The following is a 27,736-nucleotide window of genomic DNA, read 5'->3' on the forward strand; positions in this document are numbered from 1 at the left end:
AGGTCGGTTGGGATCCGGCTCCTTGTTCCTAGGTTGGACATCTTCCATCTTGATCAACAGCAACTGGGCCACCCGGTGGATCAAATAGCAAATACATCACCACCATCTGTGGGCCACCCGGGCTTGCCGGAACCGGACCATGTCGATGGTATACCTATGAAGTATATCCACAACAATGACACATGAAATTTAGCATCCGTGCTATCTTTTGTGCGGTGTGTGTCATACCATCAGAAGCTGCTTCCTCCTTTGCACGGGCCATCAAGTCTATATTTGCTCGTGTCCTTCCGTGGTTACCTTTTCTTCCCCCAGGGGAATGACCAATGCTCTCTCTGTCTCTGTGAAGCAGATGGACCATTACTATGAATCTGCTTGCCTTAACCTTCGTCGTTGGTTGAAAGATGCAGACATCTCCTTCTCGAACACTGTTGTCACGGACAAAGTTGCCCAAACGTAGGTTGCTCAAACCATCAGGCCTGACGCGCAAATTGCACTGCCAATCCTTGCTCTTCCTAGGAACCTGAAGTGTGATTGTTTGGCTTTTGCGTGGAAAGTGCACGAGTGCGTAATCCTTCTGTATTACCTGAAAAGGGACATGATGGTAATGTGGACCTATTTTATCTGATAGAAGAAAGTACAGATGACTGCCACAACTCACAAGGCTAAACGTTTCAATACACATGACAGGATTGTTAAAAAAAATCCAATGCTATTACTGTTTCAATTATGAATATGTTTTGTTGCAAAAGTATCTTCAGATGGATTGTCTTCTTGCATTATAAAAAAATATTTAAGAGGAACAGAGGTAAGTGGGCAACTGATTTAATTTAACAACACAGCTTAACCTGAAAATTCCTCAGAAGTAGTATAAGATAATGCAGCCATCTTTGCTGATTCACAATAATGACATGAGCTTTTCTTTGGGCATCCATCTGATTTTGATCCTTGGCTGATGAAGACTGGGTCTTGACATCACGTGAACTGCTCGAATTATCAACATCGCGATTCTTTGATGTTTTCATTTCAGAGGAAGTTTTCATTCCAGCACTGCAAAAGGCTTTCTCCTTACCGTTGGAATCAAAAATTGTAACCACGAGGAGAGCATTTCCAAGGTATTGAAACATCAAGGAATAATTTTCCTCTATTTGATTGGCATCAACAAATTCTGCCCATCCAGACTTGAGGATTGTTCTGTTCATTTTCTTAGTGACTCTGACATCATATATTATTTTTCCACTTGCAGTTTAAAGATTTAAAGTTATTAATTATTTATCCATATTATATGAATAATGCATATATAATTTCATAATAATAATAAATGAATAAAAACAAAATTATTTCATATTCAAATTACTCACATTTTTCTAATAGTTATGCATATATTATTTGTCCACTTGCGGTTTAAAGATTTAAAGATGTTAATTATTTGGCCATACTATATGAATAATGCATATATTATTTGATAATAATAATAATAATAAATGAATAAAAACAAAATCATTTCATATTCAAATTCCTCACATTTTTCTAATAGTTATGCATATATTATTTTTCCACTTGCGGTTTAAAGATTTAAAGATATTAAATATTTGGCCATATTATATGAATAATGCATATATTATTTGATAATAATAATAAATGAATAAAAACAAAATTATTTCATATTCAAGTTCCTTACATTTTCTAATAGTTATGCATATATTATTTGTCCACTTGCGATTTAAAGATTTAAAGATATTAATTATTTGGCCATATTATATGAATAATGCATATATTACTTGATAATAATAATAATAAATGAATAAAAACAAAATTATTTTATATTCAAATTCCTCACATTTTTATAATAGTTATGCATATATTATTTGTCCACTTGCGGTTTAAAGATTTAAAGATATTAATTATTTGGCCATATTATATGAATAATGCATATATTATCTGATAATAATAATAAATGAATAAAAACAAAAATATTTCATATCCAAATTCCTCACATTTTTCTAATAGTTATGCGTATATTATTTGTCCACTTGCGGTTTAAAGATTTAAAGATATTAATTATTTTGCCATATTATATAAATAATGCATATATTATTTGATAATAATACTAATAAATGGATAAAAACAAAATTATTTCATATTCAAATTCCTCACATTTTTTTAATAGTTATGGATATATTATTTGTCCACTTGCGGTTTAAAGATTTAAAGATATTAATTATTTGGCCATATTATATGAATAATGCATATATTATTTCATAATAATAATAATAAATGAATAAAAAATATTTCATATTCAAATTCCTGCAATTTTTCTAATAGTTATGCATATATTATTTGTCCGCTTGTGGTTTAAAGATTTAAAGATATTAATTATTTGGCCATATTATATGAATATTCAAATTCCTCACAGTGGAATGCTATATTATTATCTTATCGTAGTATTTACAACAAGGTACAACCACATTCGCGGGAGCACAGCAGAAAAGAACAGAGGAGTTAAGCGTGCTGAGGGTGGAGTAGTGTGAGAATGGGTGACCGATCGATAAGTGACCAAGTCTAGAATTTGAGTATAGATTAAGTGTAATTAGTGTTAACAATGGTCCAAGTGAGAGAGAAACGAGTCAAACAAAAAAATGAAAAAAGATAACTGAAAACAGAAAAATAAAACCTTTTGTCCCGGTTGGGCTTACGAGCCGAGACAAAAGGTACTCTAACCCAAACCCCTGCATCGCAGCCACGTGGTGGATTATATGTCCCGGCTGGTAAGCGGGCCGGAACAAAATGTTGCGCCTTTTTTTCCGCCTTCGTTGTCCCGGTTGCCGAACCGGGACAAAAGCCTCTTACGGGCCGGGACAATTGGCCCGTTCTCAACTAGTGTGCTCAGATCATAATTTTAATTTTGTTAAGATATAAAATTCCATTGAATTAAAATGCAATTTATTTTTTATGGAATTCAATTCTTACATGGCATCTCCGGTTATATATGTTTCTGCGGATTAAATGAAGGATTTGGGTCCATCTTCATTCAACAAATCCTAGATACCAACTACAAAAAGAGAACTTCACTTCTTGGCCACAGTGAACCCCTCTTAGGGAAGAAAACACTTGATCATATCGGAGTCCTTCAGTAATTTTCCGTCCGGCATGCCTCCTGCATCATGTCGGCTGGAGGATCAAACCTCAGACAAATATCATGAGAATAAGCACCACATTTATGCATTCTTCTCTTTAAGCTAATTTTGAAGTGCAAGTAAATATATTATGTTCCTCTATGTTCTTCAATGCACACGTTACATTCTGTTCGGAACACAGCCTATATGTACACTGCAATCGTCGAGTCTTCGCAACCTAGAAAGTAGGTAATACTCGCATATTATGTTAAGCTAGATTTATTCTAGAAAGTTCTCTCTCTAGTTCTACTTATTCTTGCGAGAACATCGAGCCGTCCCAATACGCCATTGCCCCCCCCCCCGGTACGGTGCTGTCAACATCCATTGAGTCACTCTCTGACATATCCTTCTGCCATCGGGTGCGGAAGATGCACCAAATGACCTGGACATGCAACGTTCCTTCATCTGCTAGTTGTGGCCCCACACCTAATTCCCCTCCGCCACATGTTGTCCTCTCTCTTGATGAACCTTATACTTCCCTTGTCGTTGTATTGAAGACAAGTATGCCACAGATGACACATCACGACGTAGGGAGATATGGCGTGTCACCTAGTGTATGGGACAACGATACACACAATTTACCTAGATTGATGATGTTAGAGTATATATCTGTATATTGTAGTTTCCCCATATGTTAGGGGGCTTCCTGCATATTTGCGCCTGTACATTTACTATATATTGTGGCCTTTGGCCCCCTGATAATACAACAAGTATATTGCCTAACATGGTATCAGAGCAAAATTGATCCTCTAATTCCCGGCGACGTTTCTTGTTCCGTCGCTCGTTCGTCCTCCGTTCTCGATCTGGCCGACTCCGTCTGCCCCCGCTTCCTGCTGGTCTCCGTCGTCTATCTCCCTGCAGCGCCCCGTGGCGTAGGGTCGTCCCGATCCGCCGCGCCCCGTTGATCTCCGTCCGCCGCCGTGGTGCTGCTCCCGATCGACGCCCCGCTCTCCCCGATCGACGCCCCGCTCGCCCGCTCGGCGATCTCTGCCTTCTCCGCCCGGGTCGCGCCCCTGCTCGACTTCGATCTCCAGTCGACTTCGATCTCCAGGCGCCGGCCCGCTCGGCTTCGATCCGATCCGCCCGCGTGAGGCCCGTCCGCGTACGGCCGCTCGGCTTCGATCCGATCGACGTCTGCTGCTCCGCGTGAGCCCCCCGCTCGGTCGCTCTCCCCCGCTCGGCCCGACGTCTGCTGCTCCTCCCAGTGATCCGATCCGGTTTCTCTCTCCTGTCTGCTGAAAAAAAAGCAAAAAAAAGAAAGAAAAAAGAGCTATGTCTTCCTCGGGCTATGTTGCGATCCCTCGCTGCCCGGTGATCTTTGATGGCGCGAATTACCCTGATTTCGCTGCCTTCATGCGCGTCCACATGCGGGGTCTTCGTCTTTGGGGTGTCCTTTGCGGCGAGGTCTCCTGTCCGCCGCGCCCCGTTGCTCCTACGGTGCCTATTGCACCGCCACATGTTGCCCTTGCCCTCGATGCTACTCGGGCGGATAAGGATGCGGCCAAGAGTGCCGATGACACTCGCTCACGGCTGATTATGACCGGAAGGTCTAGGACCACTCTACTGCCGTTGCGACTTACCGGCTGGATCCGACCGAGTACACTCGGTGGATAGATGAGGATGCTCGTGCTGTCTGCTTGTTCTCACCTCCGGTGTTCGCCTCGGTATGCTCCCCGAGTTTATGGGTCTTCCCACCTGCTGTCGCTCGGTGGGCTTTTCTTCGTCAGCGCTATCAGCCGTCTGGGGATGCTCTCTACCTATCTGTGGTCCGCCAGGAGCATGCCCTTCAGCAAGGTGCTTCTACTATTGATGAGTTCTACACTCAGAGTGCTGCTATTTGGCGTCAGCTTGATTCTCTCCGTACGGCTGTGTGTGCCACCTGTCCGCTCGTTTGTACGGCGTGCGCGCGGATGCGGAGTTTCAGCGCGTTTTTGAGTTCTTGTCGCGGCTCCGTAAGGAGTTTGAGCCGCGCCGGGCCCGAGCTGCTTGCCCGTGGTCGTGTTCCGCTATCGAGGTACTTGCCGAGCTTCGTGCTGAGGAGACTCGTCTTCGTGGTGCTGGTCTTCTTGAGGTTCCCTCTTGTTCTTGCTGCTCGTGGCCCTCTCGTACCGTCTGCTCGTGTACCTCCTATGCCGCCGGCCTCGTTGCGGCCTCCCGGCACGGCCGATACTTCCTACTCCTCCATTCCGGGGTCGGCGTCGGCCCGGCAGCCTCGTGGTTCGACTTCACCTCCTTGCACCTACTGTGGCAGGCCTGGCCACACTATCTCTTCTTGCTGGCAGAAGGATCCCAGCTTGCGCCCGCCGCATCTTACTCGTCGTCAGGCTGGTTCTTCAGGATCTTCTGCTGTTGCGCTATCGGATCAGGACATTATCCGTGGTGCCGCTCACTGGTGCGGTCTCTTCCTCGACGGATACTGCTGGTTACGTGCTGGCTCTTCGGCACCACGCGACCACCACCTTCCACACGATCGGGTATGTCATCCCCGTGGTATCTGGATTCTGGAGCTTCTTTTCATATGACCTCTGCGTCTTCTATTCTCTCTGCTCTTCGCTCTCTTGTTTCGCCTGTTCATGTTATCACGGCTGATGGTACCTCTCTCCCTGTTCCTGATGTTTCTCATGTTCCTAGTCTTAAGATGAACCTGTTTTCCGCTAGTCAGCTTACTGATTCTAGTGTCGTGGTATCGTCACGGCATATGCCATAGGGTGGCTAATCGAAGGGGCTCCTGAGAGATCTCACGGCGGTATCCGGAAGCGGGTTTGGGCACGAGCGACACGGCGACGTACCCAGGTTCGAGGCCCTCCGGTGGAGGTAAAACCTCTACTCCTGCTTATGAGTGTATATGGTAAACACACGGTACAATGGTGCTCCTAGAGGCTGTGTCCGGCTTGCCCCGAGAGGCTAAGGGAGACGATGGTCTCTCTCACGGGGCAGCGCGCGTAGGTAGGTGAAAGCAATAAGTGTTCGATCCTCTTCCGCACGAGAGGGGTAGTGCGGCTTATATAGGCACCGGCACTTTACATATAAGACACTATAGTCTGCGGCCGGCTTGGCCGGCTTCGGCTTCCGCTCCTTCCCGAGGCGGTGACGTCGGGAGCCGTTGAGGCGTCGTGGCTTTGTCCCATCCGGCTGCCCAGGTCAGCGGTATGGAGAGGAGGTGTCTCTGTCGCCGTCGGCCACTGTAGCCCGTACGGCGCGTCGTAAGCCATGATGGCCTGTCCGGCGCGTGGCACTATTGCTCCACAGTGCCCCGCGCTTTACGGAGGATGAAGTCAGCGTGGACTTTGGGAACCCGGATCACCAACCCGGTTCCTTCCGGTGCAAGACTCGCCGGCCTCGAGTCGGTCGGAGGTACGGACCCCCGGTCGGATATGGCTTGTAGAAGCCGGCCCAACTACGGCATTGGCGGCCGTAGCTGGGCCGACTAGGACCTAGAGCCGGCCGGCTTCCGGACCAGCCGGCCACGGCGCCGGCCGGCTGCTCCTCGGCCGGCCTTTGCCGCGAGCCGGCCGGTGGCCAGCCGGCTGCTCCGCGTCCATTGCCCTACCCGGGGTCTTCCCCCGACATTAGCCCCCGAAGGCTGGCAAGGTCCTGCGTCTAGAAGGACCTAGGCGAGGTTTTCCGGCCTCTTGAATATATTTGACGGCACTTGGAGGGGCCGGCCGAGGCATTTTCATTCGGCCGGCTGCGCCCTCGTCCGGCTTGTTCTTGCCGGCTGCTTCTAGCCGGCCGCTTTTTACACTTGTATAGTTTTTGCTTTCTTGCAAGATTTGATTGCGCCTCCGCCTTGCTGGAGAGTTTTGGTTCGAGTGGAACTTTTCGTCCGGCTCCGGCTCGCTGCGCGCCGGAGTCTCCGCCGCCTCGGGTCCTGCGCCCGACTTGGGCGGTCGGCGCCCGGCCCGGCCGTCGGTTCGTCTGGTCACATCAATGTCCCTCCGGATCCGGTGCGGTCGTGGGCGACGTGGTGTGGCCGTTTCTGATAACCGTAGCGATCGTGGGGGAAGTTATTGCGCAGGAAATCCGGAGACGTGGCCCACGATCGCCACGTGGAGGCCAACTTGCCCGCCGCGGTCGGCTATAAATGCCGCGGGGGAGGGTACCGAGGCGGCACTTGCACACTTCTTCTTCCTCGCGCCCTTGCCTCCGTCGCTCTCCGCGCGCCCGAGCTCTTCGCTGCTCCGGCGAACGTCCTCCGGCCGGCGAACTCCGGCGACCGAAACTCCACCGTTCCGCCGCCGCCGCGCCATCAATCCGGCGCCACGGGGCCGCGCGTCTCGACGGAGCGTCCGCAGCCGCCGCTCGCCGCCGCCGCGGTCGCAAGGTTCCTCCTCGCCGTTCCACCTTTCGTGGTCGTCTTCTTCTTCTTCGGCCTCGTCAATGGCGTCCCCCGGCGGATCTTGGAGGGGCTCCTACATGCGGGAGGACGACATCGAGCGCACGGTGCGCCTCCGGCGGATCCCGCGGTCGGTGATTACGCGGGAGCCCGGCAAGGAGACGGAGCCCAAGCCGGAGCCCGGCGAGCGCGTCGTTTTCGGCGCGCATCTCGACCGCGGGCTGGGCCTGCCGGCTTCAGCCTTCTTCCGGCGGTTCCTCGACCATTTCGGCCTTCGGCCGCACCACTCGCCGGCCAACGCGTGCGTCCTCACGAGCTGCTACGTCGCGTTCATGGAGGCCTCACGCCGGCACTGTGGCCCGACATCGACTACTGGAGCCGGCTCTTCTGCTCGAAGGCCCAAACCACGCGACGGCCACCTGCGGGCTCGTGGCGCCGCCTCGATCTACACCCGGCCCGGTACGCCTTTCCCCAAAATCCCCACCGTCGACTCGGTGAAGAATTGGCAGATGTCATTCTTCTATGTGCGCAACGACGGGGCGCTCGTCGACCGGATCAATTTGCCGGAGTTCAACCCGGCTCCTCCAGTCGGCCGGATCAATTGGAGCCACAACGCTCGCTCGACGGATCCAAACGCCGAGGTGAACCTGCTGTGGGACTTCCTGGCGACAGCCAGCGATGGCGGGCTGACCGCCGAGGATCTCCTCGCACCATCGCCGAGCGCCGCGTGCTGCCCACTCCGGATGCGCTCCCACAAGATCGGGCACATGTCCGGCCGGTTTGACCCGAGCCGGACGTCCAAGGCGCCGCTCAACAAGGCCCGAGTGGCCAGCCGGGTGAACCACATCACCAAGGCGAACATGACGGAGAGCTGGAGCTACGGGCTGGCGCCTCGCGGCGGGGAGCATCCGCCGGCGCGGGTAAGTCTCATGTCTCTGCCATTTTCCGGCTTGCGGCTGCGAGGCCGACTTCCTTTTTCTTCTGCCGACTTCCGGCTTGTCATATGTTTATGTTTTTTCTGCCTTTCTAGCTTTTTGAGCGCCAGAATGCCGAGGACGGCGACCTGGCGACGAAGAGGTGGACACCGGATCTCGTCGATCCGGCCGACCAAGCCGGCGAGCATGCCGGCGACGACGACCTGCCGCAGGCGCCTGATCTAGGCGGCCAGGGGGAGCACAATCCGCCCCTTCACCGGAGGCGGCAGGAGGAGGAGGTGGAGCCGGCGACGTCCGGCACGGGGCCCATAGCCGCCGTGCCTCGCGTGCGAGGCCGCCAAGCACCACGGCGACTTCGGCGCCCAAGGGCACGAGCGAGCCGGCTCCACCGCCGCCTTGGAGGCGAAGGCGAAGAAACGGCGCCGGCCGCGGCCGAAGATGATCCCGGAGAAGGCCGGGTGAGTTCTTTCTCTCTTTTTCTTGTTTGATTCCTTTTCTTTCCTTACTTTTGTACTTATTATCTTTCGTTTATCCGGCTAGGGCACCTATCAAGTTTGCCCGGGGCGGCGGCTCCCGGCGAGCTCCGCGCGTTGTGTCGCCGCTTCCCCGCCGGCGAGAGGGAGCGGACGCCGCAGCCTTCCTCGCGCGCATCTACACCGCCGCCGCCCGCCGCGGGGCGCCTTCCTTCGCCGTGCCGCCGGCCTCGGCGCCGATCGCGGCACGCGGGCTGAGCCGGCTCGCCGAGCGACGGCCGGACGACATGTTCCCGGGCCGGACTCGTCCTCTTGGCCCAGCTGCCGGGGCTGGCTCGGGAATGCCGCCATCGGCCGGAGCCGGAGCCGGCAGCTCCGCACCGCTGCCGGCGACCGGAGCCGGAGCCGGGAGGGCTGCGCCGCCCACGATCGGAGCCGGAGCCGGGCCGAGCGTGGTGGTGCTGGACGAAAGTCCGGAGGAGGTACCTCGGGCGCCGGAGCGGCCGGGCCGGCTGGGCCATCCGCTGCGCCGGGGCGATGCCGCCACCGCGGCCGACGACGGAGGAGCCGGCCCGGCGGGAGCCGGCAAGCGACGAGCCGGTGCGCACGGAGGGCGCCGACTCGCGCGGCGCTGGTGAGGATGGGGACTCCAACGGCGTCACCGCAAGGCCTGCACGTGGCCAAGGGCGCACTTCTTCTTCGAGGTGCCGTCCGCCTCCGACTCCGGCCTCGGCTCGGCTGCCACCATGGAGCGGGCGTGGCTCCGCGCCGACTCCTACGAGGTGACCAGCCGGGAGGGGAATCCCGGCCAAGCGTCGGTGGAGATGTTCTTCTCCGGCCTGCGAGGCCAACCTCAAGGCCATGGCAACCGGGGCCGCGGCCGACGTCGCCAAGGTGGAGGAAGCCGGCAAGGTAAGCTTCGACTTGTTTTTGATCCGAATATTATCCTGGTAGCCCTCCGAGGCATGGGCCGGCTGCTTGGAGCCGGCACGGGTTTCGCTTGATTGACTAACTTTCCCCTTTTTCCTTAGGGCTGTGGCGGATCGGCGCACCGCTCCGCCTGACAACCGTGCCGTGACCCACTACCACAAGGCCAAGGCTCGGACCGGGCCGACTTGGCCCGCGAGCTGGAAGCCGCCAAGGGTGAGCTCTATGCTTCTTTCGACTTGATGTCTTGTTTTCTTTCTAATCTTGGTTGGCTGACATCTCTTTACGGCCGACTTGTAGTTGAAGCCGCCAAGGTCCCACGGCTGGAGTCGGATCTCCGAGCCGCTCGCGACCAATGCGCCGTGAGCGAGGAGGCGGGCCGATCCGCCGCCCGCAAGCTTAAACTGGCTGATCAGGAGCTGACGCGGCTGCGCCAGCTGGAGCAGAACCACCTTAAGGAGCTCGCTGCCCTCAAGAAGGACGGGGAGGACAAGCTGGCGGAGCTGAGCAGGCGGCTGGACGAGGTGGAGCGGCAACGGCTTGCGCTTCAGGAGGAAGTCTCCACCAAGTCCGCGGAGCTGACTGCCACCGCCAAGCGCTGGACGGAGGGGATTGGCGCGCTTGATCGCGGCTTGTCGGGTGAGTGCCTCTATGTTTCCTTCCCTTTGCCGGCTTTCGGCTGTCGGCTGCCGGCTTAGGTTGGTAGCCGGCGGCAGAAACTTATCTTCTTTCGCTATCTCCATCTTCGGGCTGGGGGCAGTCGGTTCGTGCCGACTGCCGCCAGGCTTACTTTAGGACTTCGAAAATTTGCATTTTTCAGCTTATTTCGGCTTGCTAGTCTTGCTTGTTTCGACATGCTTCTTCCCGCGGCGGCCTTCCCGGAGACGCAGGGATGCGGCCTTGGCGGCCGTTGGTGTTGAGCGCGAGTCTCGGAGGCGGGCGGCGGCGAGGGCAGCTCGGAGTATTTCTCCATGGAGGATCATCTCGGCGTCCATGAGTGCCCGCATCGAGCCCATCACTAAGCTCGGGCCGGGAGCTTCGGAAGGCGGCCGAAGAGCTGGTGCCCATGCCGTGGCTCTGAAGAGGCGGTGCCACAAGATATCTCCGGCCTCGTCGCTGCGATGGAGCGGGCGCCGGATCGTTTCCTCGACCGGAAGGAGTCGGCCACGCGCGCCGGTGCCGACATGGCGGCTGTCCTTCGTCCTCTCTTGGTACAACGAGGTGGACACTGGGGCAGCTTGAGTTCCGGCGAGCCAGCGTGGAGGACAAGCTCCCGGCCGATCTCAAGGCCGCCCGCCTTGCTCGAGCCAGCGCCATCGCCGAGTTCGTCGACAAGGCCCTCTTCGTCGCGGACCCGAACCCTCCTCTGTCCGATGGAGAGTACATGGATGATGAGGAGGCGGAGGACGTGCCTGAGGCCGACCCGGCAGCCGGCTCCACCGATGCTCCTCCAGCTGGCGCTTAGTTTACCTGTCTTTTGATTGTTGCTTTTGCCAAGACAATTTATTAAATCCCCGGGATGCCGGGTGCATATGTAAGACAATATAATTATCCTTTTATTAAGGCACACTTTAATGTGTTTGTTAATCATTTGTGTGCCGGCTTGCTTTCTTTCGACTTGTTCGCTTTTTCCTATCCGCCCCACTCTTTGGCTGTGCTCTTGCCGGTCGTACGTCCGACTTGCGATCCGTTGCCGGATCAAGAGCGGGCCGCCGAGGAGGCCGACGGTACTTCGGTCGAACGAGCTGAATTCGGCAATCCGACACTTTATGAAAATTTGCGAGTCAATTCGCTTTTACTCTTTCCCTTAGTCGTTTTTCGCGTGCCGGCTCCCTAGGCCTTACTCCCGCCAGCCGGACAGCCGGGTTGCGGTCTGTAGCTGGTTCGGAAGCCGAGTCTGTCGGAAACCGGATCACGTTGCCGATCCGACCGCGTGAGAGGGTTCAAGCCAATTGGCGAAACAAGGTAAAGTACGCGAAAAACTTGTCGGAAACGGCGCTCTTGGCGCAAGCTTTTTCATAACTTACAAAAGGGATACAAGGGATACATACATTCCTCGCTCTCATGTGTAAAATGGGCGGAGTAACACGACATTCCGGGGACGTTTCGTCTCCTCGTCGGCCTTGTCCGGCTTGTTTTTCTTAGCCTCTTGGGCATCTATGAGATAGTAGGAATCATTGCCTACTTGCCTTGCTCACGATGAAGGGACCCTCCCATGGGGATGCTAGTTTATGCTTGTCCGGTTGTCCGTTGGATCAGCCGGAGCACTAGGTCTCCTTCTCGGAATACTAAGGTCTTGACCTTCCGGCTGTGGTAGCGACGGAGGCTTTGCTGATATACGGTTGACCTGGACTCGGCCATCGGCCGGACCTCTTCAACCAGGTCGACTCCATCTTCGCGAGCTTCTTTGGCTTCGGCTTACGTGGCAGAGCTTGATTCTTGGTGCGTCGTGCTCGATATCGGTCGGCGGGACGGCTTCGGCCCCGTATACGAGGAAGAAGGGTGTGAACCCGGCCGAGCGGTTTGGCGTTGTGCGCGAGCTCCACGGCACGCTCGGGCAGCTCTTCAATCCGACGGCCGGCTGAGCGCTCAAGCGGCTCCACCAGCCGGGGCCGGATGCCGGCTAGGATCAAGCCGTTAGCCTTCTCCACTTGGCCGTTGGTTTCCGGGTGCGCCACGGACGATAAGTCCATCCGGATTCCCATTTCTCCACAGTAACGCTTGAAGATGCCTTCGGCGAAGTTGCTGCCATTGTCGGTGATGATGCTATGCGGGTAGCCATATCTCACGATTATTTCCTTGAGGAATGTGACGGCTGTGGAGCCGTCCAGCTTCTTGATTGGCTTGGCTTCGATCCACTTAGTGAACTTGTCAATCATCACCAAGAGATGAGTCATGCCGCCTCGGGCTGTTTTGAATGGGCCCACCATATCCAAGCCCCATACGGCAAATGGCCGGGTAATGGGGATGGTCTTCAAGGCGGAAGCCGGCGTGTTCCTTTGCTTGGCAAAGCGTTGGCAGCCGTTGCACTTCTTCACCGGTTCTTCTGCGTCTGCGAGCGCGGTCGACCGATAAAACCGTGCCGGAAGGCTTTGGCCACTATGGCTCGGGAGGAGGCGTGATGGCCGCACTCGCCCCGATGGATTTCCCGTAGGAGTTCAATCCCTTCGGCCGGCTCGACGCACCGCCTGGAACACCCCACTTACGCTGCGTTTGTACGGCTCGTGGTTGATGATTGTGTAGGCCTTGGCCCTTCTCTCAATCTGCCCGGCACGGACTGCGTCATCGGGCGGCACACCGTCGGTGAGGTAGGAGAGGAATTCTTGTGCCCATGAAGGTACGCATCTTATCTCGAATACGGCGACCAACAGGGTCTCCCGCGTGGGAGCTTCCGGCTTCGACTGCATGGTCGCCGGGTTCGGCTTGCTAGCCGGCGGGTTCGGCTTGCTAGCCCCCGAGCGTGGCGATGAAGCCCCCGGGTTGGACTGAGAAGTCCCCGGGTTCGGCATGGTAGCCGGCGGGTTCGGCTTGTTAGCCCCCGACTTGGGCGATGAAGCCCCCGAGTTTGGCTGAGCAGCCCCCGGGTCGGCCGGCACGAATATTGAATCCGAATCCGGTGACGGTATGATGGACGGCTTCTTGATAACCGCCAAGGCGATACCCGGCGGAATGGCTTGCCGGGTTGAGCCGATCTTGGACAAGGCGTCAGCCGCCTCGTTGTTTGCTCGTGGCACATGATGGAATTCGCAGCCGTCGAAGAAGCCGGATAGCTGCTGGACATGGAAGCGGTATGAGGCCATGTTGGCGTCCTTCGCGTCCCAGTCGCCAGATGCTTGTCTGTATAACCAAGTCGGAGTCGCCGAAGCAAAGTATGCGACGCACGCCAATCTCCTTGGCCAGCTTCAGCCCATGAATGAGCGCTTCATACTCCGCCACATTGTTGGATGCGGCGAAGTGGATCTGCAGGACGTAGTCCAATCGGTCTCCCTTGGGAGAGGTGATGACGATGCCGGCTCCCAGGCCGTTGCGCATCTTCGAGCCGTCGAAGTGCATCTTCCAATGTGTGGAATCCGGCACGGGCGGCGAGTACTGCATCTCAGCCCGGCCGACGAAGAAGTCCGCGAGGATCTGCGACTTGATGGCTGTGCGTGGCTCGTAGAGGATGGTGTGGGCGGCTAGCTCCGGGGCCCACTTGGCAACTCGGCCGTTGGCATCCTTGCTGCCGATGATTTCCGCCGCAGGCGCTCGTGGCAACCACCCGGATGGGATGTTCTTGGAAGTAATGCTTGAGCTTCTTGGCTGCCATGTAGACACCGTAGGTGACCTTCGGTAGTGGGGGTAGTTTTGCTTCGACCGGGAGAGCACTTCGCCGAGGTAGTAGACTGTGCGCTGGACCAGCTGCTCTCTGTTTTCGGCTTCTTTGCGCTCCACCACCAGGACAACGCTAACCACTCGGTTGGTGGCTGCGATGTATAACAGCATCGGCTCCATTGAACCCGGTGTTGCGAGGATTGGCGCGGTTGAGAGCACGCGCTTTAAGTCACGGAAGGCTTCATCCGCTCGCGGTGACCGGACGAACTTGTCCGCCTTCCTCATCAAGCGATATAGGGGTAGTGCCTTCTCCCCAGCCCGGCCGACGAAGCGGCTCAAGGAAGCCGAGACAGCCAGCAAACTTCCGGACGTCCTTGAGAGCACTGCGGCAGCTCCATCTTCTCAATGGCACTGATCTTCTCCGGGTTGGCTTCGATTCCTCGCTGAGAGACGAGGTAGCCCAGGAGTTGGCCGGCTGGCACGCCGAATGTGCACTTGGCTGGGTTGAGCTTCATCCGGAATCTTCGCAGATTGGTGAAGGTTTCTCTCGAGTCATCAAGGAGGGTAGGCATCTCCTTGGTTTTTACAACGACATCATCCACATATGCGTGAACATTTCTGCCGATTTGATCCTCGCAAACACTTTTGCATGCACCTTTGGTAGGTGGCGCCTGCATTTTTCAAGCCGAATGGCATGGTCGTGTAGCGATAAGCCCCATACGGGGTAATGAACGAAGTCTTTATTTGATCAGCCGGATTCAAAGGAATCCGGTGGTAGCACTGAATAGGCATCTAGAAAAGACAACAGTTCACGGCCGGCGGTCGAGTCTATGACTTGATCTATGCGCGGCGGGGGAAGGGGTCCTTCGGGCACGCCTTGTTCAGGCTGGTGTAGTCGATACACATGCGCCGAGAGCCGTTCTTCTTCAAAACCAGGACCGGGTTCGCCAACCGGTCCGGGTGCGATACTTCCATGATGAAGCCGGCAGCTAGGAGCCGGGCGATTTCTTCACCGATGGCCTTCCTTCGTTCTTCGGCGAAGCGCCCGAGAGGCTGCTTCACCGGCTTGGCTTCGGGCCGGACGTGGAGGTGGTGCTCGGCCAACTCCCTCGGCACACCCGGCATGTCTCTTGGAGTCCATGCGAAGATGTCCCGATTCTCACGGAGGAAGCCGGTGAGCTCGCTTTCCTATTTCTTGTTCAAGCCGGCACCGATGGTGACGTACTTGTCCGGCTGTGCCGGGTCCAGCGAGATCTTCTTGGTGCTCGTCGGCCGGGCTGGACGTGAGTCGTCCCGGCCGGGTTGCCTCCAGCCGGCATGTCCGTCGGCGCGGCCTTGGCGAGGGCAACGGCGTCGTGGATGAGCTGCTTCTCGGTGGCGATGACCAGCGTCTGGGCCATCTTGGAGCTCTGCGTGGCGCAGTCCATGGAGCGGCGGTAGTCGCCGGCTATGGTGATGACCCCCTTTGGGCCGGGCGAGCTTCATCTTCGGGTACCCGTAATGGGGCACCGCCATGAACTTGGTCGGGGCCGGCCTGCCCGAGGAGCGCGTGGTAGGGACTCACGAGGTCCACCACCTCGAACTCGATTCTCTCGGTGCGGAAGTGGTCCGGCTTCCCGAACATCACCTCCAGCGTGATCCGGCCTATCGGCTGGCAGCAGTGGCCTGGCACGATGCCATGGAAGACGGTGGGGGTGGGGCGCAACTCGGCCTCCCGGATGCCCAGCTTGCGGGCGGTGTCGCGGTAGAGGATGTTGATGCTGCTGCCGCCGTCGATGAGGACGCGCGAAAATCGCACGCTGCGCCGGGTCGTGCCGATGGTGGGGTCGAGGACCATGGCGTAGCTGCCCGGCTTCGACAGGACAGCCGGTGTGTCGCGGCGATCGAAAGTGATGGCCTCGCTCGACCGGTTTAGGTGCCGGGGGACCGGCGGTATGACCGCGTTGACCTCGAGGGAACGGCTCTGCCGGCTCGTCTTGTCCTCGGGCTCGGAGGTGAAGATGATGTAGGTAGCATCTTCGGCCGGATATCGGCCACCATGGTGCACTTGGTTAGCCTCGTGGTGCTCGAGGTTGGCGTTCTCGCGCCGCCTTGACCACCCGGCCCGCCGGCCGGAGGGGGCGGGGGTGGAGGGGGAGGGGTTCGCCGCTTGTCGGCCGCTTCATGAAGTGGCGGTCGCGGGTGGTGTGGTTGGAGGGGTTCTTGCCGGCTGTGGTACTTGCACGGCGAGTCGAGCATCCGCTCGAAGGTGTACTTCGGCTTCCATTGCCGGTACTGTTTGCTTACGGCGGCGGCTGCCGCCTGCCGCGTTGTCCGACACGGCTGCCACATGGGCGGAACCGTACCGGCGGTCCGGCTGGTCGCTGTGACGCTTGCCGCGGTAGTTATCCCGCCGGCTGCCATGCGAGCCGCCTTCGGCCGGCTTGTGCTCAGCCGGCTTGTTGTCTCGTCTTGCTGGGGCTGGAGAAACGTCAGCCGGCGCCTTGTCGGCTTCCTCAGCCAGCGCATACTTGTCTGCGATGGCCATCAAGGCGGCCATCGTCTTGGGCTCGCTGCGGCGTAGCTTGTGCCACAGCATGGTGTTGGGCCGGCAGCCTCCCATGAAGAAGGCGATGGCTTGCATCTCGTGCACGCCCTCGCAAGAGTTGCGCATCTCGCACCGGCGCGTCAGGTACGCGCGATCCGTCTCGTCCGGGCCACGCTTGCACATCTCAAGGCTGTTGAGGGCGACCCGGCCGGCGATAGGTGCCGGTGAAGTTGCCGATGAAGGCGGCCTCGAAGTCCAGCCAGCCGTTTATGCTCGCCGGCTGGCAGGTTGTTGAGCCATGTGCGGGCGGAGCCGAGCAGCATGAGGGGGGAGTAGCGCACAGCCCAGCGCTTGTTGCCCCGGGAGATGCCGACTGCGGTGGAGTAGTCCTGCAGCCAGTCCTCCGGCTTGGCGGTGCCGTCGTACTTGGGCGTGTCGCGGGGGAGCTGGAAACCGTCGAGCACGGGCTCGTTGGCGATGCGGGGCCCGAAGCACTTGGGGCAAGCCGGCGCCTCTTCTTCCGCAATGCGGGATTCGATCAGCCGGTCGAGGCGGTCTCTGGCGTCGGTGGGCTCGATGCGCGGGCCCGGCCGGGAGTGGGCCGGGCCGGCGAGCGCCGCCTCGCTCGGGAGCCGGCCGGTGAGGGCGTCGCGGCTCGGAGTCTTGCTCCTGGTTCCGGCTTGGTGGAGCCCGGCTGCGGCTGCTGCCGCCGCCTGGCTGGTGGCTCGGCCGGCTCGGGGTTGCGCGCGTGGCGCGGGAGTCGCTGCGCCGGCTTGGTGCTCGGGGAGGCGGACTCGGCCGTGTCCCCGGCGTTGCTCGCGGCACCACGAGCGTGAGAAGCTCTAGGGTCTCGGGCGTACACGGGGTCTTTCGACCGCTCGTTGGCAGCCTTCACCAAATCAGCCACCCGCGCAGTCTGACGGCGTAGCTCTTCGCCTTCGAGGCGGTGCAGCTCTTCTGCGGCGGCTTCGGCCGCGAGCATGTTCTTGTCGGGGGTGTTGTAGATGGGCAGCTCCATGGATGGAGCCGGCTCGTCCGCGCCGTCGCGGTCGATCTCGGCGCCTAGGTCGCGGCCTCTCGCGGCGGATCTCGCCGGCTCGGCCGGGGTTGTCGCCGCCCGGGGTGAGGCCGTGGGCGCGGTTGTACTCGCGGCCGGGTGATGTCCCACCGGCGCTTAGCAGCAGCCAGCTCCTCGGTCCGCTTGAGGAGGAGCACGCGGTGCGCCTCCAGGTCTGCCTCGACGGCGGCGGCGTCGGTGCCGGCGCCGGTGGTGAGCGGGGTGCTCAGCTTTGCCCGGACTTGCTCCAGCCGGGACGGTGGTGGTGGCGCCTTTGGGCCCGAGCCGGAGGCGTTGGGGTCGACGTGGCGCTCCGAGGTTGGGGCCGCGGGTGCGCGGGTTCTTGGTGACTTCTTCGCCGGCCATCATGACTTGCACGACGGCGGGGCCGGCGGGAACGCCGCAGCCGGCTCGCGGGAGGAGGGCTGGCGCAGCGCAGCACTGCCGCGGGTAGCGCGGCGGTGCGACCGGTGGCGACGTAGACGTCGTGGCCGCCGAAGGAGATGACGCCGCCGCCGGCTGGGAAGGGCCGGTCGGCGAAACAGCCCGAGCGTTGTCGGCCGACGCGGTCGAGGGAGCCGAATCTCCGGATCAAGCCCGAAGCGACTCGCTCGCCGGTGGTGATGGTGAGGCCCGTCCGGATGAAGACACCGGCCGAGGATGCCGAAGGCCCCACGGTGGGCGCCAAATGTCGTGGTATCGTCACGGCATATGCCATAGGGTGGCTAATCGAAGGGGCTCCCGAGAGATCTCACGGCGGTATCCGGAAGCGGGTTTGGGCACGAGCGACACGGCGACGTACCCGAGTTCGAGGCCCTCCGGTGGAGGTAAAACCTCTACTCCTCGCTATGAGTGTATATGGTAAACACACAGTACAATGGTGCTCCTAGAGCTGTATCCGGCTTGCCCCGAGAGGCTAAGGGAGACGATGGTCTCTCTCACGAGGCAGCGGCCGTAGGTAGGTGAAAGCAATAAGTGTTCGATCCTCTTACGCACGAGAGGGGTAGTGCGGCTTATATAGGCACCGGCACTTTACATATAAGACCCTATAGTCTGCGGCCGGCTTGGCCGGCTTCGGCTCCGCTCCTTCCCGAGGCGGTGACGTCGGGAGCCGTTGAGGCGTCGTGGCTCTGTCCCATCCGGCTGCCCGGGTCAGCGGTATGGAGAGGAGGTGTCTCTCGTCGCCGTCGCCACCGTAGCCCGTACGGCGCGTCGTAAGCCATGATGGCCTGTCCGGCGCGTGGCACTATTGCTCCACGGTGCCCCGCGCTTTACGGAGGATGAAGTCGGCGTGGACTTTGGGAACCCGGATCACCAACCCGGTTCCTTCCGGTGCAAGACTCGCCAGCCTCGAGTCGGTCCGAGGTACGGACCCCCGGTCGGATATGGCTTGTAGAAGCCGGCCCAACTACAGCATTGGCGGCCGTAGCCGGGCCGACTAGGACCTAGAGCCAGCCGGCTTCCGGACCAGCCGGCCACGGCGCCAGCCGGCTGCTCCTCAGCCGGCCTTTGCCGCGAGCCGGCCAGTGGCCAGCCGGCTGCTCCGCGTCCATTGCCCTACCCGGGGTCTTCCCCCCGACATCTAGTTGTCGCGTCATTCTTGACGCTGATTCTTGTGCTGTTCAGGACCGCCGTACACAGTCCCTGGTTGGAGCTGGCCCTCGCAGCCTTGAGTCCCCGGGGCTCTGGGAGTTAGACTGGCTTCGCGTTCCTTCTACTGCCACTTCATCTACCAGTTCTCCTGTGGTTGCTGCTTCTGTCACTGGATCTTTTCAAAAGTGGCATCATCGGCTGGGTCACCTCTGTGGCTCCCGTTTATCGTCATTAGTTCGTCGTGGTCTTCTGGGGTCTGTCTCAGGAGACGTGTCTTTGCATTCGTGTCAGGGTTGTAGGCTAGGCAAACAGATTCAGCTTCCCTATCCTACTAGTGCGTCTGTATCTCAGCGACCTTTTGATTTAGTTCATTCGGATGTTTGGGGTCCGGCTCCCTTTCCTTCGAAAGGGGGTCATCGATACTATATTTTGTTTATTGATGACTTTTCGCGATACACCTGGTTGTTTTTTATGCACTCTCGCAGTGAGGTGCTTTCTATTTATCGGCGTTTTGCGGCCATGGTTCGTACTCGGTATTCCACGCCTATTCGTGTGTTTCGTGGCCGACTCGCGAGGAGAGTATATCTCCCGAGCACCGCGTGGTGTTCTTGCTGAGCAGGGGCACCCTTGCCCAGTTCTCATGTCCCGGCGCCCATGCTCAAAATGGTGTCGCCGAGCGTAAGCATCGTCACATTCTTGAGACTACCCGTGCTATGATGATTGCTTCCTCTCTTCCGCCGCATTTCTGGGCTGAGGCTGTCGCTACGTCGACTTACCTCATTAACATTCAGCCTTCCGCTGCCCTTCGTGGTGGCATTCCTCTCGAGCGTCTTTCGGTTGCTCTCCGGATTACTCGACACTTCGTTTATTTGGTTTGCGTTTGCTATGTTCTTCTCCCTCCTCGCGATCGCACCAAGCCGACCGCTCGGTCCGTTGAGTGTGTCTTTCTCGGATACGATGATGAGCATAAGGGCTATCGCTGTTGGGACCCCGTTGGTCGTCGGATGCGCATCTCTCGTGATGTCACGTTTGATGAGACGCGTCCCTTCTATCCTCGTCCCACCTCGGGTACTTACCCGGTGGATGATATCTCTTTTCTTCTTTTCCCGGATGCACCCCCTGCTATCCCGTCTCCTCCCCCTCCTAGTCCTGATGTGCCCCCTTCGGCGCCGTCCTCTCCTCCGTCTAGTCCACCTAGTACTCCCCGTTCTCTGGCTTCGGATCCTTCTGATGATGTCCCTTCTTCCGCTTCTTCTGATGAGTTGTCCTCTGCTGATGACCTTCCCCTTCACGGCTCGTCCGTCGGCGTCGTGCTCCAGCTCGTTACTCTCCTAGTCGGTATGGTCTCTCTGTCGTTTCCGAGCCGACTTCTTATCGGGATGCCGAGCGTCATCCCGAATGGCAGCTTGCCATGGCCGAGGAGATCGCTGCGCTTGAGCGCACCGGCACTTGGGATCTTGTTTCTCCACCTTCGGTGTTCGTCCTATCACGTGTAAGTGGGTCTATAAAATTAAGACTCGTTCGTTGGATCTCTTGAGCGCTATAAAGCGCGTCTTGTGGCTCGTGGCTTTCGGCGGGAGCACGGCCGTGACTATGATGAGACTTTTGCCCTCGTGGCTCATATGACTACTCGTGCGTACCCTTCTTGATGTTGCTTTCGTTCGCCGCCGGTCCGTCTCCCGACTTGATGTTCGGAATGCTTTTCTTAATGGCGAGTTGAGTGAGGAGGTTTACATGCAACCTCCTCCTGGGTATTCTGTTCCCGATGGGATGGTTTGTCGTCTTCGACGTTCTCTCTATGGTCTCAAACAGGCCCCTCGTGCCCGGTTTGAGCGCTTTGCCTCGCTGCTGGTTTCTCTCCTAGTCTTCATGATCCGAAGCACTTTTCGTTCACACTTCTCCTCGTGGACGTACTCTTCTTCTTCTCTATGTTGATGATATGATCATTACCGGTGATGATCCCGAGTATATTGCCTTTGTCAAGGCTCGTCCGCGTGATCGGCTTCTTATGACTGATCTTGGTCCTCTTCGCTATTTTCTTGGCATTGAGGTTTCCTCCACCTCCGATGGCTTTTCTATCTCTCGGGAAAAGTACATCCAGGATCTTCTTGCTCGTGCTTGCTCTTGGGGATGAGCGCACGATCGATACTCCTATGGAGCTTAATGTTAAGCTTCGTCCTACTGATGGTGATCCTCTTCCTGATCCCACCCGTTATCGCCATCTTGTTGGGAGTCTTGTCTATCTTGCTGTCACTCGTCCTGATATTTCTTATCCTGTTCATATTCTGAGTCGGTTTGTCTCATCTCCTACCACTATTCACTATAGTCACCTCCTCCGTGTTCTTCGTTATCTTCGTGGTACGATCACTCGTCGCCTTTTCTTTCCCCGTTCCAGCTCTCTCCAGCTCCAGTGCTATTCGGATGCTACGTGGGCGAGTGATCCTACGGATCGTCGTTCGCTTTCTCGCTTACCTGTGTGTTTCTTGGTGGTTCGCTTGTTGCTTGGAAGACGAAGAAACAGGTCGCGGCTTCCCGTTCGAGTGTTGAGGCCGAGCTCGCGGGCTATGGCTTTGTTGATTGCCGAGGTGACCTGGTTACGGTGGTTGCTTGCAGATTTTGGGGTCTCCGTTACGACACCCACTCCACTTTTGTCCGACGATACAGGTGCTATCGGTATTGCACGTGATCCGGTCAAGCATGAGCTGACCAAGCATATTGGTGTTGATGCTTTTTATACACGTGCTCGGGTGCATGATGAGGTTGTTGCGGTTCATTATGTGCCTTCGGATTTACGAGTTGGCGGATTTCTTTACAAAGGCACAAACTCGAGCGCAGCATGACTTTTTACTCTCCAAACTCAGTGTTGTGGATCCACCATGAGTTTGAGAGGGGGTGTTAGAGTATATATCTGTATATTGTAGTTTCCCCATATGTTAGGGGGCTTCCTGCATATTTGCGCCTGTACATGTACTATATATTGTGGCCTTTGGTCCCCTGATAATACAACAAGTATATTGCCTAACAGATGATACATGGATCCATGGCCGGCGGTGGCGGATCTCAACTCCTGCTATAATTCACTATTAGGCATCAATGTATTAAGTTTACGATGGTGAGATTGAATCGTGCCCTTAGGGTACCCGAGGGGTGGCTTATATACTACGTTGAGCCTAGGGTTTACAAAGAGTGTCCTAACCGACTAGCTTGTGGAATCCAAAGGCGATACGTATATCTAGTTGTGTGCTGAAAGTCTTGAGACCCCAAACTCCTACTCGGTTCTTTCTTGGAATGTACCTTCCGTCTTGAGCTTCAGGCGGACTGGTAACCCCGGTGGGCTTTACGCCATTACCTCCTGTAGATCACCATGTTCCGTTGGTATTTAGTCATGTCATGTCTATGCCCATAAAGTATGTCCACAACCCTCCACCCCCCAAATGGCGTACTTTTGATGTATTGTCTTGTGTATGGCCAACACACTGTTTTATTAGAAGACATGTTACTTTATACTGTCTAACATGATAGGAAAAAGAGCATCAAAAAGATAAAAATAAAGAGATTCCAACAAAAACCATGAAAAAATAACTGGAGAAATGTGTTAGGGGCGAAGTATAGGGATTTAATTCTGCTGACATCTTCTTTTATAACTTATAAGCGAACATTCTGCTGACATCCGAATGGCGCCTGTCCAAGGTTGCATTCCAATGTTTCCAGCCCACTGTGTATCGCCGATGACTAAATGGATCATGTTGAGGGAGAACATAGGCCCATCATGCTCAGCTATCTAGAACTGTAAGCTTGTCGGTGAGGCCAATCTGAACCCATTCGCAGTGTGCCCCGACTGGGCCAATCTTATAGCTCGATCATGGCCACTTCACCGGTGGCGTGCAGTGAGTGCATCGCGACCGACAGACACGGCCCGTAGTGAGTCTCCGCACCGGAATCGGATCATCTCTCCTCGCCGCCCGCATCAGCATGTGAGCACCGACCGCGCACACGACGCACGCGTAGCAGCTCGACAAGTCGCCGCTCCTCATCATTCCGCTGGCCCTATCATGCCACATCGATCGCGAGGAGGAAGAAGACACACGACCGACGCCCCTACGGTTGGGCGCCAAGTTGCTGTCGTCTCCTCTGTACCACCAGCTCCCCGTCAACCTCCCGGATCAGCTCTCGCGAAGCGGGAACAGCTCCGGGACCGACCAACCGGGAGAGGAGGACGGAGGGTGACCTCCGGCAATGAGCAGTAGCTGCCGCGTCGCGCCGCTCACAGCTGGAAAGAAAGTGACACTGGACCAGAAATAGAGGAAGAAGAAGATCTGAATCTGAATCTCACAAGATAATACAGAACGACAAGTGATCCTCCTCTAGTTTCTTTGCCCGAGAACGTGATTCGCATTCCCGAAATGTTTGCAGTGGCAATGGCATTATATTGACTTGCATTTGCAAGGAATTACAGGAACATACATTTTGCCAGTAGTCCAAGATCGATCCCCATCCTGATCCATGGCCTTGATCGGTTACAGTGATGAATGGATCCGAAACATGAATCGAGAAAACGCAAAAAGGAAGAACGGAAGAACATATATTACAGCTTAATTCCGTTGATCTGGTCCCTGAACACGCATCACTGCTCGATCATTTGCGATCGCGTTCAGAGAAACAAACACACACAGTCACACACACACACATAACGTACTATGTACTCCGGTTTATTGCCCCGATGGGCCAGAGCTAATCTGTATGCAATGCCGTATCGATCATGTTCGCCGATCGAGCTATGCCGACATGAAAATGATCACGCGCGGATCCATGGATGCGGTACTAACACCTGGCGCCGACGTCGCCGTTGTCGAAGTTCTGGGCGTAGCTGACGGAGTCGTACCCGAAGTCCTGCCCGTGCCCGCCGCCGCCGCCGAGCGGGAGGCCGTCGCGGCCCAGGAGGCGGCGTACCTCGGCGCGCGCCTTGTAGAAGACGTGCCGGAGCGTGCCGCGGCAGTGGCACCCCAGCGCGGCCTTCTCGTCGTCGCTCATCTCCAGGCCCCGCGCGAAGGACGGCTTCCGCTCCATCACCCACCCGAGCCCCCACTCCCACCACCGCCGCACCGCGCCAGCCGCCGCCAGCGCCTTGATCGACGGCATCGACCGCGCGCGCCGGAGCGCCTCCGACGAGGAGGAGGAGAGCGGCTGGAGGTGCAGCGACAGGGACGACGACACGCGCCGCCGCATCCCGGACAGGTCCACCTTGCCGCCGCCCTTGTTCGCCGCGCCCCCGGCGGCGGTCGTCACCGGTAGGTCGTCCTGCCACGCGCTCCGCCGCGGCTTGATCGTCTCCAGGATCGCGTCGGTCGCCATTGCCCGACAACAACTGCAACAAGACGGGATCGATCAGGTTGGAGAGGGAGATCTCGGATTCTGTGGGTTTCTTGGAGCTGCGCGCTTTGGTTGGTAGCACAAGGCCGCGCGCGGGGCTGGTGGGTTGGTTCTCGAGTAGCTTTTGCAAATTGGAGCGCCACAGCCTGGATATATTTGTGCATCGAGCAGTGGACCTGCAGCCTGGGCGCCAACTGCTAGTTACACCAAACCATGTACGCTCTCTACATGCCGTATATACGAGGTACACGTACTATCATAGATCATGTAGTAGTAGTATGGTTTATGGCTACATCTTGTCGGTTCTCAGCTAGCTGAGAATTAACTTCATGTTTAGTTAAATCTTACACCATTTGATTTGCATCTTGATTTGTGTTAGTTATAAGTTGTAAAATAAGTTGTAACTGAAATTCTGTGACATCATTCAACTAGTTCTCAGTCGACTGAGAAATAGTCGTACTTATTTTTAAACATAAGGCCTAAGCCCTGCTTTAAATTAATAAAGGCGCGAAACCGGCAGATACAGAGTGCATACATAGCCAACACAACGAACAGGACACAGATACACAAGCAAACAAAGGATAAAAACTACGAGCTTCGCTTGACATGTCGTGTCCATCGTCTTCACGAACGCCGACACCAGGAGAAGCAGGGGCAATAGGGAGCATCATCCGCAGGCACACTGCATGCAATTCTGCCACAAGAACGAAAGGAGGCCAGCACACGGTCTCTGACTCCGAAGAGGGATCCCTTCCTTCTCGCCCCGGATCGCAGGGCGCTGCACCGTCGAAAGGCAGAGAGGTTCCCCCAAGAACGCACCATCGCTGAGACTACCCAAAGCTCAAAGGAGAGATCAAGACCAGCCGCCCCACCAGAAGCCACGCCACGGCCACTGCCACCCACATCACCGTCTAGAGGGCGCACACTGATGAACGAAGGCGCACTAGGAGGATCGGCAGACAAAAAGCAGCAACCACCACCAGACCCAAGCTTGCGGAGCAACCTCCAGACCTGGCTCGACGCCGCGCAAGGAGCACCGCCAAGAACCACCACCGACAACAGAAGAACCTTGCCAACCACCCCAGCAGCCCCGGACGGTGCCTTCAGGAAGGGAACGACATCGTGACGCCGCCACCGCCCAAGCAGGGACTAGGGTTTTCACCCTGGGCAGGGGGTTGGGTGGGGAGGAAGAAGGGACCTCAACGAAGCCTCCAAGGAGGGAATCGGCGCCGGGGGCGTCGACGACGTCGTGGCCACCGCCGGCCGAGAGGTTTCCCCGGTCCCGACCAGCCCCACCACCAACAACCCGGCCACAAACCCGCAGATCTGGCCGAGAGTTGCGAGCTTCATCGTTCGGGGGCGGAGATCTCCCCAGATCTGACGCCGCAGGCCGGCGGAGGGCCCCGAGCGTCGCACCACACGTTCACCGCCTCCCCGCCGCCCGCACGGCCGAGGACACGGGCCCGCACCACCCACGGCCGCCGCTCGCCGCGTAGAAGACAGCGCGCGTTGCCACCATCCGGAGCCGCCGCTCCGGTGTCCAAAGATCCCCACCGGGGTCACCACCGACCGCAACCGCCCCCGGAATCCGCGGCCGAGGTCGTGGAGGAGGGATTCGCCGAGCAGCGCCCCAGCCATGGCGGCTGCCGCGCAGCAACCAGCCCCCATGCTGCTGCGCCGCGGAGCGAGGACGAGACGGGCCGAGGAAGGAATCGTCGCTGTCCATGGCTAAAGCAAAATCAATGGTTAAAATTGCGCCGAGGCAGACGACGCAACAAACAGCGACCAATCGCGCCTACCTGGCAAGTCGTCGAGCACCTTCTGTGCGCGGAGGTGGGGCGGATTTGATGGCGCGTTCTGGGAGGCGCCGGCGACGCGGCGGCGGCGGCACGACCGGCGGGAGCCCCGGCCGCGACAACGGTGGCGACTCGCGAGCACGGATCGGACGCCCAAACGGCCGGGAAATCCAGCGGCGGCGGTGGGGTGGGAGGCGCGGGAAGGAAGGAGCGACGAGAAAAGAGGCGCGAACCAACGGTTTATGCAAATAGTCGCCGACATGTGGGAGCCCGCCTCGCTTTCGTTGTGTCCGGCGTCCCCGGTGCGTCCCCCGTGGGACGGGGACGGGCTCGGGGCGCCGGACACCGTATCCGGGCGCGCCGGACAAAAAAGGGCTTTGGGGGACGCGGCTGGAACGCTTTTTTTGTCCGGCGCGCCCCAAATCGCTTTGGGGGACGGTTTGGGGGACGCGACTGGAGATGCTCTTACCGAGGTCATAGTTGCAGTTCATTTTGCTATTTTAGGTTTAAAAATTGGAGCAAAATTTTAAACTACAAATCACAAAATGAACCGTAAGTGGGATTTTGGCGGGATTTCGCATGCAGCTCTAACTTTGACCAACTTGAAAATATCAACATCCATAATATCCAATTTTTATCGCAAGCCATCAAGAAATATATTTTCATACTATATTTAATTAGTATTTTGGATGTTGAGATGTTTCTTTCCTATAAACATTACAAAATTACTTAGGACAAACTAATATGCAGTACCCCCACCTGGAGATGACACATTATAGTTGTCGTGCTTGGATAAATGGGACAAAACTATGAACTTTTTATAGATTAGTTTCACATGCCATATTCCATTCGTAAAATGTGTTTTTTCTTCTTCTTTTCCATGTCCTTCATTCTCTTCAAATACTCATTGATATAACCTGTCAATGTTATGTCAAATTCTTACTTAAAATGATATTTGTATCATCACAGTAGTCTCTATAATTGCACATTTAAGAGAGGAACCACTCACTACAGGAATGGTGCAAGGACGGCCGGAAGCCTACGGCGTGGCCACATTGGGTCGTCAGTGTAGGCTACGCCAAGGGTAGCTCGTATATGCTGACGGTGGACGTCGGCGTCTAGACCCTCGGCGCAGGCCACGCCATCCGTTAACTTCAATTTTGTTTAGTCTCTCGCATGAATTATTTTAACTCTAACTACACTTAATCTTAGGTCAAATTACACTCATGGTCAAACTT

At 56.5% G+C, this 27,736-nt stretch overlaps 1 protein-coding gene across 1 annotated transcript; it reads right to left on the bottom strand.

The window, feature by feature from the left end:
• Positions 1–24,153: 24,153 nt before the first annotated feature.
• Positions 24,154–24,684, bottom strand: LOC124677837. Its single transcript, XM_047213790.1, has one exon. The coding sequence runs from the start codon at positions 24,682–24,684 to the stop codon at positions 24,154–24,156; it is 531 nt and encodes a 176-aa protein (XP_047069746.1).
• Positions 24,685–27,736: the final 3,052 nt, after the last annotated feature.

Source organism: Lolium rigidum, chromosome 1 (genome assembly GCF_022539505.1).
Source record: "Lolium rigidum isolate FL_2022 chromosome 1, APGP_CSIRO_Lrig_0.1, whole genome shotgun sequence".
NCBI lineage: Eukaryota > Viridiplantae > Streptophyta > Magnoliopsida > Poales > Poaceae > Lolium > Lolium rigidum.

Bases quoted from the DNA above. Each gene is read 5' to 3' on its own strand.
- LOC124677837 (XM_047213790.1), bottom strand. From the start codon at position 24,684: ATGGCGACCGACGCGATCCTGGAGACGATCAAGCCGCGGCGGAGCGCG.